At 40.7% G+C, this 13,384-nt stretch overlaps 1 protein-coding gene across 2 annotated transcripts in view; it reads left to right on the top strand.

The window, feature by feature from the left end:
- NBN (nibrin) overlaps window positions 1-13,384 on the top strand; it is a 158,413-nt gene that overhangs the window by 54,350 nt on the left and 90,679 nt on the right. For both annotated transcript variants that reach the window (XM_075353104.1, XM_075353103.1), the window contains exon 5: window positions 7,765-7,868. In XM_075353104.1, the coding sequence (XP_075209219.1) occupies window positions 7,765-7,868 (104 nt within the window). The remainder of the gene's footprint in view (window positions 1-7,764; window positions 7,869-13,384) is intronic.

Here is a 13,384-nt window from a genome sequence, read left to right on the forward strand (position 1 = left end):
CAAGTGCATGCTCATGCTTCGGCAGATACGAGCTTGGTCGGACGCATCCTTCAGGCGGCTATCGCCCATTTGTGAAGTTAGGTTTCGCCTACTTCTCAGTTTTCTGTTTATTCCCACCCATGGACTGCTTTGAGACGTCCCAATGTCTGGGTCTCCCATAGGAACGATAAAGAAAAAGAGAATTTTGTTTACTTACCGTAAATTCTTTTTCTTATAGTTCCGTATTGGGAGACCCAGCACCCTCCCTGTTGCCTGTTGGCAGTTTCTCGTTCCGCGTGTTATCACCGGCTGTTGTTGTAGACAGAGGCTCCGGTTGTTCCGGTTCTTGCTCTGTCTCTACTTGTGGGTGGCTATTCTCCTTCAGCTTTTGCACTAAACGGACTATATTTGGTTAACCAGGGGGTGTGTATGCTCAGAGGGAGGAGCTACACTTTTTAGTGTAGTACTTTGTGTGTCCTCCGGAGGCAGAAGCTATACACCCAATGTCTGGGTCTCCCAATACGGAACTATAAGAAAAAGAATTTACGGTAAGTAAACAAAATTCTCTTTTTTCTCATGCAAAAAAAAAAATCACTAAGTTTCTTTTTATCAGTTTCATCAGAATTTGGTCAGTTTTTCCATTAGTTTGGTCAGAGTTTCATCAGCTTGTCTCAAATGAAAGAAAAAAAACACTCTTCGGCCCCATTCACTGTTATAGGCATGAGTGCTCTCTGTGAAAAGCACACGTTACTTGTACAATAAAAAAAGACGTCTAAACTAAGCCTTAAAGTGAACCTGTCATCAGAAATTTAGCTATAAAGCTAAAAGTTTCCCCCTCTGCAGCTCCTGGGCTGCATTCTAGCAAGCTTCCTATAGTTTTTGTGGCCCCTTTTTATTCCAAAATAAATACTTTAAAAACTTGTACCTTTTTCTTATGCAAATTTCTTTAATCGTCCATGGGGGCGGGCTGCCTGATGTACGTTGCTGTCCTCCTGCCGATTTTACGCCGCCCCCGAACGCTGAATTTCAAACCTCAGGACGCCGCCCCTGGGCGCCCGTGGTCCCGCGCATGCGCTGTGCTACTGTAGCGGTGCCGTGCACTGCGTGCACGTGTGACCGCTAGTGACGCTTTGCGCGGGCACGAGGTTATGGGCGGCGCTGTGAGTGTCATCAGCAAGTGCCGCCCATAACCTCGTGACCGCACTTTCGCCTATTCCTCCAGCGTTCTGCTCGCTGGCCAGATGACCGGACGTCACCTCCTTCCCATCCTGCTCAGCAGCAGGAAATAGATGGGAGGAGCGGACGGAGCAATCTGTGCCCGTGCAAAGCGTCACCAGCGGTCACACGTGCACGCAGTGCACGGCACCGCTACAGTAGCACAGCGCATGCGCGGGACCACGGGCGCTCAGGGGCGGCGTCCTGAGGTTTGAAATTCAGCGTTCAGGGGCGGCGTAAATCGGCAGGAGGACAGCAACGTACATCAGGCAGCCCGCCCCCATGGACGATTAAAGAATTTTGCATAAGAAAAGGTACAAGTTTATAAAGTATTTATTTTGCAATAAAAGGGGCCACAAAAACTATAGGAAGCTTCCTAGAATGCAGCCCAGGAGCTGCAGAGGGGAAAACTTTTAGCTTTATAGCTAAATTTCTGATGACAGGTTCCCTTTAAATTTAGATAGCTAACATAAAAAGACTGATCTGCACATCCAGTAAGATGTGAACAGGTGCACACTGAAAATTCAACAAAGTTACAAAAATATGTACAGCAGCACTCTGATAAGCTAAATATGTAAACATGAAATATAGGAATATTGGCACTGCATTACTGCTACTGGAATAAATGAGATACCTGGTTTACAACATTGCCAATTCATGTAAGCCCCGCAGCCAACATCAAGGCGTACCTCTCTTTGTCAGGACCTTATCCGGATTAAAAAAAACCTTCAAGTAATGCGCAAGTAGAAGCCATCTATTGAAAACGCTCTGACTGAAGGGCGGACTACTTCGTCAGAAAGGAATGGAATACTAATATAAAAAGACTGACCAGCACATCCACTAGGTGTGAACAGGTGCACACTGAAAATTCAACAAAGTTACATACATATGTACAGCAGCACTCTGAAAAGCTAAAATATGTAAACATGAATTATAGGAATTTTGGCACTGCATTACTGCTAGAGCACTATGCCCTTCAGTCAGAGCGTTTTCATTTAGCTGGAGCCTACCTGCCGTAGGGCAGTGCCCATTACTTGTAGGTTTTTTTTTAACCCAGATAGAGGCGTATTTGGATAGGGATCTGACAAAGAGAGGTACGCCTTGTTGGCTGTAGGGCTTACATGAATTGGCCAATTTGTAAATAAAGTATTTTTTCCAGTAGCAGTAATGCAGTGCCAATATTCCTATATTTCATGTTTCCATATTTAGGTTTTCAGAGTGCTGCTGTACGTATTTTTGTAACTTTGTTAAATTTACATAGCGACTTGCAGTCCCCTGTCTTCAGGTCACACGAGCCAAAAGATGACCGTTGCGACACTGGAAACAGGGGAAGATGACTAGTTTTCTGGATTTTTAGCAATTGAAATACATTTATATGGCGTTACATGAGGTCTGCAAGCAGAATCCAATATATTCGTAGTTCAAAAGGCTCCTGTAAGCCAATGCACATTAGAGATCCATAGTACTGGCCGCAGCGCCCGCCACCGCCGGATGGAAGAATTCTGCTATACTGTCTAAGGCCTCCTTCATAGAAAACAACACATGGGAAAGAGTGGGCACAACTACACCAAACATATACTGGAAAATCCAGAATAATGGAATGAAGCAAGAGGAATCCCTTGTTGCATGCAAAAAGTGTAAGCAAGTTTATTAATAACACAGAGAAATATTATTAAGAACACTTAAAACTGGGGAAGATCAAAGGGGTGATCCACCCATGAACAGTTTAGCACATCACCACTGAAACCTCATGGAATAATACAGATGGAATAAATCACATAGGCTCAAAAATAACAGTACCAGAGAACAGTATACAGCAATACATAGTCACCAAATGTAGGACTAACATAAATATGGTACAGATCAGAGAGAGCCAATACAATACCAGATGAGTAAATAATGAGAGAGGAGGTGTGGGTGCGCCTTCCCCACGCGTTACGCCACCATGTGTGGCTTCATCAGGGGTCATTTATATGGCGTTACATGAGGTCTGCAAGCCGAATCCAATATATTCGTAGTTCAAAAGGCTCCTGTAAGCCAATGCACATTACAGAGATCCATAGTACTGGCCGCAGTGCCCATCACCGCCGGATGGAAGAATGCTGCTATACTGTCTAAGGCCTCCTTCACACGTTAGTGAAAAACACTGACGTTCTTCACGGACGTTCTTCACGGACGTTCTTCACGGACGTGTAAAACACGCACATGTCCCTCCGTGTTCCGTCATTCACGGCACACGTGGGTTGTCCATGTGCAATCTGTGATTGCAAATGGACATTACTCACCTGCCTTCACGACTGCTGTCCATGGTGCTGAACTCCTCGGCTCTGCAGCGTCCGCCCACCACTCTCTGCAGCTACTTCCGGGTCGGCTGTTCCTGCTTTCATGAATATTTATGAGCCGGGCAGGAGCTGCTGAGAGCGGAGGCTGCACAGCGAATTGCTGGAAAGGTGAGTTGAAAATGTTTATTATTTAATATGTCAGTGTTTTTCTGGCACATATTTAATGGGTCACACCGTAGTGTGGTCCGTGGGTCATCAGTGATTCCAGAAAAAAATGGACTTGTCTCCGTGCAGAATCACGGACACGCGTGTACGCTGCACGGAGACACGGTCAGTGAAAAATCACTGACGTGTGAGCAGACCCATTGATTATAATGTGTCTGTGTACGTCAGTGATTCTGGTACGTACAAAAAAAAGCACAAACGTCCCAGAATCACTGACGTGTGAAGGAGGCCTAATGCTGTGGTGTGTAACATGAGGCGTAAAAGGAGATTCTCCTGTAGAAATATCAGCTCCTTTCCCACAAATGAAGGAAGATCTATCTATCCAGTCGAGTTGAACATAAGAGGAAACCTGTTCTTTCCTCATCCTCTATCAGGAGATTCTTGCTGTTTGGTGTGGCAACACATGTAGATCCATGCAAAACAAAAAAGTAATATGCAAGCCCCAACTGCTTTTATTATTGTCAGAGGGACGATGCCTGCAGGCGATTATGTAATGAATGGATAACACCGCTCCTTCTTGTACTCAATGTCTGGGACATGAAAGTGAAAGGGAAAAAGACGATTGGAAAAGTACAACCCTCGTAATATCGTCTGTAGCAGCTCTGCCTCTTGGATATTGCATCTACTTCCAATAATTTATTATTTTCCAGGTATTTTATTAAAAACATACAATGAAAATTGGTGACTTTATCTACAAATTAATCTTGGGGATCAGGCTGGTGCCAAAATATCAGTATTCATCATTTATCAGTTTTCGCTTCATTTGGTTTGAAGCAATTACAGTAAAATGTTAGATGCCGTATTACAGCACATTTCTGATCTAAGAGGTTTTTAAATACTGTATATTTGAACTGTACAATACATGCAAAACTGTACACCTGCACACTGTGTGCGCGCAGATATATGGAAACATGAAACATATCAAATTTCACACTGCACTACTGCGATATAGATAATACTGCAACACTGCTATATAGATAATACTGCACCACTACTATATAGATAATACTGCTCTATTGCTATATAGATAATGATGCACCACTGCTATATAGATAATACTGCACTACTGCCAAATAGATAATACTGCACTACTGCTATATAGATAATACTGCACTACTGCTATATAGATAATACTGCACCACTACTATATAGATAATACTGCTCTATTGCTATATAGATAATGATGCACCACTGCTATATAGATAATACTGCACTACTGCCAAATAGATAATACTGCACTACTGCTATATAGATAATACTGCACTACTGCTATATAGATAATACTGCACCACTACTATATAGATAATACTGCACTACTGCTATATAAATAATACTGCACTACTGCTATATAGATAATACTGCACCACTACTATATAGATAATACTGCACTACTGCTATATAGATAATACTGCACTACTGCTATATAGATAATACTGCACTACTGCTATATAGATAATACTGCACTACTGCTATATAGATAATACTGCACTACTGCTATATAGATAATACTGCACTACTGCTATATAGATAATACTGTACTACTGCTATATAGATTATGATTATACCGTACTACTATATAGATAATACTGCACTACTGCTATATAGATAATACTGCACTACTGCTATATAGATAATACTGTACTACTGCTATATAGATTATGATTATACCGTACTACTATATAGATAATACTGCACTACTACTATATAGATAACACTGTACTATTGCTATATAGATAATACTGCATTACTGCTATATAGGTAATATCGCACTACTGCTATATAGATAATACTGCAGTACTGCTATATAGATAATACTGTACTACTGCTATAGAAAATACTGTACTACTGCTATATAGATTATGATTATACTGTACTACTATATAGATAATACTGCACTACTACTATATAGATAATACTGTACTATTGCTATATAGATAATACTGCATTACTGCTATATAGGTAATACCGCACTACTGCTATATAGATAATACTGCACTACTGCTATATAGATAATACTGCATTACTGCTATATAGGTAATACCGCACTACTGCTATATAGATAATACTGCACTACTGCTATATAGATTATATGATTATACTGTACTACTATATAGATAATACTGCACTACTATTATATAGATAATACTGTACTACTGCTATATAGATAATGCACTACTGCTATATAGATAATACTGTACTACTGCTATATAGATAATACTGTACTACTGCTATATAGATAATACTGCACTACTGCTATATAGATTATAAAATGTATAACTTGTAAGTACTTGGTGAACAAATTGGTTAAAGATTGTGTGCCCATCAGCTACGACAAGGAGTACTCTATGGATAGGAACCTACATTTTTAGTCTTGCCCGTACTGGGCCCAAGCCTACAGATTTAGAAGGCAGGTAGGATCTAGCTCTAATTGAAACCTGCCTTAGACTGATCACTTTGGCCCCAGAGTAGGTTCCCATCAACAGAGCACACCTTGTTGTGGCTGGTGGGCATACATGAATTTGCCAATTTGTGATCTAAATACCTCCAGGTTTTTATGTATAGTCTATATAGCAGTAATGCAGTTCAGAATTCTTATGTTAAATCTTTGCCATCTTACCATATACAGAGGCTGCTGTGCTCTGTGTTGTATATAATGCAATCATGGCAGCTTGCACCTGTTCACACTTGCTTCAATCTTTGTGTGTGTTTATGTATGTGTATAATATATAATTTTTGCGTATACATACAATTTACTTATCAGGTGATCCTTGGTAAGCACCCAGCTTTCGTAGGGCAAACCGTAATGGGCGTCATGGTTATTTGATGCTGAATAGAGATAGACCTGATCCTCAGAATTCTGGTCCTTCAGGTCAGTAATGTGACCTCTGTGCCATAGGCCTTCGACTCTCCTTACCGGCATCCCTCACTCTTCTTTTGATGAACCAGGACAGTGTGACATTGGGTGGGCATCACACTGCAATGATGACATTATGGCTGCCCAGGTAATCAAAAAAAGAGCTGGGAAGTAAGGAGATTAGCAGATTACTGACCTGGCCAATGAATCAGAGTCCTGGAACTCAATTCACTCACTTGTGCTTGGGAGCAAGCCTAGCATTATAGTAGAACATGTATGTGAATGTAGATCTAGTAGTCTAGAAATACTGTATACAATTCCCCCCCCCCCCCCAAAAAAAAAAGCTCTTCACACAGAACCATTTATTAAATCATATGGGGCTGATCTTTTCTTGAAGAACGTTCCTTCACCCGATGACTAGACACGTATGTAGCCTGCTTTCTAATGTGTGTGGCCAGATTATGATGTAATGTAGTGGAGGGATATTGGTTGCTTTAGACAGAGGCTTCATGCTGCAGCCAAATTGTGTTTTCGTAACCGGATAAATGCGCCTGTGTTTGTCCTCTGACCTTTTCTTTCTCAGTTGATGATTTCACACCGGCAGCCTGTGGATCTGCGTCTGCTGCTCATTATCTGGCCTCACTATAACTGAGGGCGTCACTAATACCTGTAATCACTGAGCCATAAGTGACTTTTGTTATTTATTTTAGAAATCTTATATTCATGAGGTTCTATCCAAGTAGTGCAAACTAAAACTAGGCCTCGAACAATAAGTAAAGTATATAATTATCCCTTGATTGCATTAAAACATAAACCGGCAGATATAGCTGTCTGTGGATCCAGCGCAGGCCGCTCCGGAGATCTTGTGCCTGCTCCTGATGTGGTGTCTGCACCATCATATGTCCCCGCAGCCTGTAATTGGTTACCTCGGTCTGGTGATCAGAAGAGCACATCATTATAGAAAAATTCCCTTGTTGTCCATCATCATGATACCATAACCAGTAACCTTCCTCCAGCACATCCTTCCGTTCTGCAATGAGGTCTCTACCACTGTCCAGCATTGTGAGGTCCTTAGCAGGAGGGAGCCTTGTCGACCATTGAGCCACCATAATTGAGTACAAAAACTGTTACAATGTTTATATGTGACATATTTTACAGCCAATTATCTACCCACATGATTTTTCTTTCCCCTCTCTTCTTGCCTTCTAGACATTGTGTGCATTAATCTGCGGCAGATCCATCATAACGCCAGAGTACTTCTGTGAGTTGATAAAAGCCATCCAGCAGAAGCAGCCACTACCTGCACTTGGAAGGTATTGTAACCGGTGACACTCAGGACCCCCTGTAATGTTCCTCCATATAAATCATGACTTTCCTCATGTCTATCTCCGGCCCACTAACCTGAGGATGTTGGGGGTCACGATGTCCAGGGGGCGCGCACACACACACACACACACACACACACACACACACACACACACACACACACACACACACACACACACACACACACACTAATGGGCGTGAAACACGTAGAGAATCCTCTGTGTCTGGACTTCAATATCATTTGTCAGATTGAGGAGAAGCTAATATTCTGGTTCTCACACTGAATAGGAAGTGATGCTGCGCCATATTGTCCCTGGACCTAAAAAGTGACTATGGCTTTCTGGAATACAGAGGAGGAGTGATGGGAATGTTGACGCTAGGATAAAAGTAGTAAAAGTTTGATGTGAGCTAGTACCTACCAAAAGTGGTCAAAGAAAAGACAACCAGTGAACAGGAGTGTGGCAAAGGTCACAAGAGCGTATAAAAAACATGCAATTTTTATCCATGATTTTCTGTTGGTATGGTCATCCCTAAAAGTCAGCAGTTATTAAAATTACAAGATCAAATACGGTTTCCTATGCTAAAAAATTGCAATATATCTATAAAAAGTGGATGGTGTATGGGCAATCTGTGTGGTAGCCGATTTATTTATTCTTGTACGCTCATAGACTTGAATAGGCAAGTCCCATCCGAAATACAGAAGAGAATAGTGCATGTTGCGATCTAATTTTTTACGGACATTTGGTCGATGAAAAATACGAAACAAAAACACTCCTCTGATCAGCTCCATCAAGTAACATTAGCTCTGGTGCTGGCCTTGTGATTTTATATATTTTTTTACGCACCGCGCTCAGACCGAAAATACGGTCTCGTGAACCTCAGGGCCATGGGCCTTTTCTGGCCCATTGATGCACATGTGGCTTAAAGACCCCACTGACCCCGACCTACAGAAGAGCTACTACAGTACACAATGCAAAAAACATTACTGCTGCTTTCATAGGAAGAGACTGAGTCCGGTTTATGGCTGAAGGCGCCTACAGTGGTCACATGAAAATCTGAACTCGACCATAAGGCAAATAAGACTATATATATATATATAGTCTTATTTGCCTTATGGTCGAGTTCAGATTTTCATGTGATATATATATACAGCAGACAAGAGTAGCCGGATATATACACACAGGTCCAGAAATATTTGGACAGTGACACAAGTTTTGTTATTTTAGCTGTTTACAAAAACATGTTCAGAAATACAATTATATATATAATATGGGCTGAAAGTGCACACTCCCAGCTGCAATATGAGAGTTTTCACATCCAAATCGGAGAAAGGGTTTAGGAATCATAGCTCTGTAATGCATAGCCTCCTCTTTTTCAAGGGACCAAAAGTAATTGGACAAGGGACTTTAAGGGCTGCAATTAACTCTGAAGGCGTCTCCCTCGTTAACCTGTAATCAATGAAGTAGTTAAAAGGTCTGGGGTTGATTACAGGTGTGTGGTTTTGCATTTGGAAGCTGTTGCTGTGACCAGACAACATGCGGTCTAAGGAACTCTCAATTGAGGTGAAGCAGAACATCCTGAGGCTGAAAAAAAAGAAAAAATCCATCAGAGAGATAGCAGACATGCTTGGAGTAGCAAAATCAACAGTCGGGTACATTCTGAGAAAAAAGGAATTGACTGATGAGCTTGGGAACTCAAAAAGGCCTGGGCGTCCACGGATGACAACAGTGGTGGATGATCGCCGCATACTTTCTTTGGTGAAGAAGAACCCGTTCACAACATCAACTGAAGTCCAGAACACTCTCAGTGAAGTAGGTGTATCTGTCTCTAAGTCAACAGTAAAGAGAAGACTCCATGAAAGTAAATACAAAGGGTTCACATCTAGATGCAAACCATTCATCAATTCCAAAAATAGACAGGCCAGAGTTAAATTTGCTGAAAAACACCTCATGAAGCCAGCTCAGTTCTGGAAAAGTATTCTATGGACAGATGAGACAAAGATCAACCTGTACCAGAATGATGGGAAGAAAAAAGTTTGGAGAAGAAAGGGAACGGCGCATGATCCAAGGCACACCACATCCTCTGTAAAACATGGTGGAGGCAACGTGATGGCATGGGCATGCATGGCTTTCAATGGCACTGGGTCACTTGTGTTTATTGATGACATAACAGCAGACAAGAGTAGCCGGATGAATTCTGAAGTGTACCGGGATATACTTTCAGCCCAGATTCAGCAAAGTTGATCGGACGGCGCTTCATAGTACAGATGGACAATGACCCCAAGCATACAGCCAAAGCTACCCAGGAGTTCATGAGTGCAAAAAAGTGGAACATTCTGCAATGGCCAAGTCAATCACCAGATCTTAACCCAATTGAGCATGCATTTCACTTGCTCAAATCCAGACTTAAGACTGAAAAACCCACAAACAAGCAAGACCTGAAGGCTGCGGCTGTAAAGGCCTGGCAAAGCATTAAGAAGGAGGAAACCCAGCGTTTGGTGATGTCCATGGGTTCCAGACTTAAGGCAGTGATTGCCTCCAAAGGATTCGCAACAAAATATTGAAAATAAAATTTTTTTTTTTGGGTTTGGTTTATTTGTCCAATTACTTTTGACCTCCTAAAATGTGGAGCGTTTGTAAAGAAATGTGTACAATTCCTACAATTTCTATCAGATATTTTTGTTCAAACCTTCAAATTAAACATTACAATCTGCACTTGAATTCTGTTGTAGAGGTTTCATTTCAAATCCAATGTGGTGGCATGCAGAGCCCAACTCGCGAAAATTGTGTCACTCTCCAAATATTTCTGGACCTAACTGTGTGTATATATATATATATATATATATATATATATATATATATATATTATATTATATTATATTATATTATATTATATTATATTATATTATATTATATTTTTATATATATTATATTATATATATATATATATTATATATATATATATTATATATATATATTATATATATATATATTATATATATATTATATATACATTCCATGTGGGCACTATGTCTCCTAGAGGTGCCATCCTGACGGACTGCCATATTTTTCGGAAAATTAAAACTTTAAACCTCTTTAAACAATACAATTTTTCGTTGAAAAGTGAAATGGTTAAAAAAATAAAAAATGGTATTTCTGCCTTTTTTGGATTCTATATTTTTTTTTTTTTGTATAGGTTTTCATTGTGCAGTAAAGTTACCCAGACACTTGAGACTTCTTGTCAGTACAATGACAGCAATATCATACTTGTAGTTTTATATAGAGTTATATCACAAAAGTGAGTACACCCCCTCATATTTTTGTAACTATTTTATTATATCTTAATGGGACAACACTGAAGATATGACACTTTGATACAATATATCCAGAGATTTCAAAATAGATATGAGTGCTGCCAGCATTGCTACAGGGGTGGGGGGGCCAGCCTGTCAGTGCTTGGACCGTACGCCGCACACTATATCACACCGGTCTGCATGGCTGCTGTCCCAGAAGGAAGCCTCTCCTAAACATGATGTACAAGAAAGCATATGTTTATTAAAGAATGGCAACACAAACATATGTGGTTTTGTTTTTTAAGCTCTTCGTTACTTTATTCAAATTTTATTGAGTGTGTATGTATATGTGTATAAGATATACCTTTATCTGCATAGCTATTCCAAGACTATTTCCAAGCATCATTCTCAACTGGAAGCTTCTTCGATCAGCCAGAATTGCTGGATTAGCCTTTGGATTACAAATAATGCCCTTAAACCGAAATATGGAGATGAGATGCATGTAACTCCCAACAAACTTTTCCATCAAAAATGATAAATCACGCTAAAGCCATATCAACCACAGCTAGGGGTTCATCTGTAACCAAAAGAGCACCAAATAACAAGCCTTCTCTGCTGGAATCCATAAGATCCGACTCCTTACCTGAAACAAACCCTTGCACTGTGAACCGAGTAATTGCCCAAACATCTCTTCGCAATAAAGACTCTCCTGCTAGAAAGAGGAATCCCCCAGGCCTGTAAGACCAAGAAATCTGCATCAGCATTAGCAGAATTTCACTTTTACGAGGATCCGTGGTCAGCGATCTTGGTACACTGCAGCATACAGAAGGTACCTCTGTCTCTCAGGGGAAGGAGTCCCTGCACAGAGTCCTCACTAACCGGAAACTCTGAAGAGGATATCCCTATATGTGATAAAGGGCTCTTCTCTATCGATTTATAAGCTCCACAGCCACTGAGATCAACAGAAGTTCCACAGGAGACACAAAAGAATATATCGGTATCGTACTTCAAGGATCAGGTAAGCACCCTAGAAGCTGTGCAGATAAAAATCTACCACTCACAAGAGTTAGATCTACCATCCTTAGGGGAATATATAATCGTTTAGCACTTGTTTAACCCTTCCCCTGCAACATCTGATAATGCCAAGCCCGGCATGGAACGGAGTTGTTAAGTCTCACTCAAACTCAAGAGTCCCTACACACACACACACAGAGTCCCAGCTCCTTGGGAGCTTTGATAAGGACTTCCCTCTACACTATCCCTTGCAACCTATTACCAATTTGCTATTAGCCCTTGTGAATAACACCAAGACTGTCAAAGATGCCATATATATTAAACAAAAAGGAAATCTAGTTTCAAAGAAAGAAATTACTGGGATGTGGCAGATCCTGATGAAGGTGCCTTTAACAAAGGCATGATAGATGTAAGGGGAAAGAGAAAAGAAATGGAGAATGATAGTAGGGTATTGAAAGAGACAACTGACTTATTCCATGAGGAATCCGAAGAAGAATCTGAGGACTACCTTCCTAATACAAGCCCAAACAAACATCGACCCAGACTAGATATGAGTAGGTTCTTTCCCCCACCCCTTGATAATGTGAGTAACGATAATTTTCCTTTATCGATATTTGATACTCTAACTCAGGGGTGGGCAATTAATTTTCCCATGGGGCCGCATGAGAAATTGGGATTGGTTTAGAGGGCCGGACTAATATAAATTACCTCAGTTCTACCCAATATACTACATCACTACACCCCCTCCATATACTATACCTGTAATAAACTACACCACTACACCCCTATATACTACACCTGTATTATACTACACTCCCTCCATATACCTGTAATATACTACACCCCCATATACACCTGTATTATACTACACCACTATATAATACACCTCCGATATACTACATCATTACACCCCTATATACTACACCTGTAATATACTACATCACTACACCCCATATACTACACCTGTAATATAGTACACCTCCATATAGCACACCTGTAATATACTACAACTCCATATAGTACACCTGTAATATACTACATCACTACACCCCTATATACACCTGTAATATACTACATCACTACACCCCTATATACACCTGTAATATACTACATCACTACACCCCATATACTACACCTGTAATATACTACACCTCCATATAGCACACCTGTAATATACTACAACTCCATATAGTACAC

Source organism: Anomaloglossus baeobatrachus, chromosome 6 (assembly GCF_048569485.1).
Source record: "Anomaloglossus baeobatrachus isolate aAnoBae1 chromosome 6, aAnoBae1.hap1, whole genome shotgun sequence".
NCBI classification, from domain to species: Eukaryota; Metazoa; Chordata; class Amphibia; order Anura; family Aromobatidae; genus Anomaloglossus; species Anomaloglossus baeobatrachus.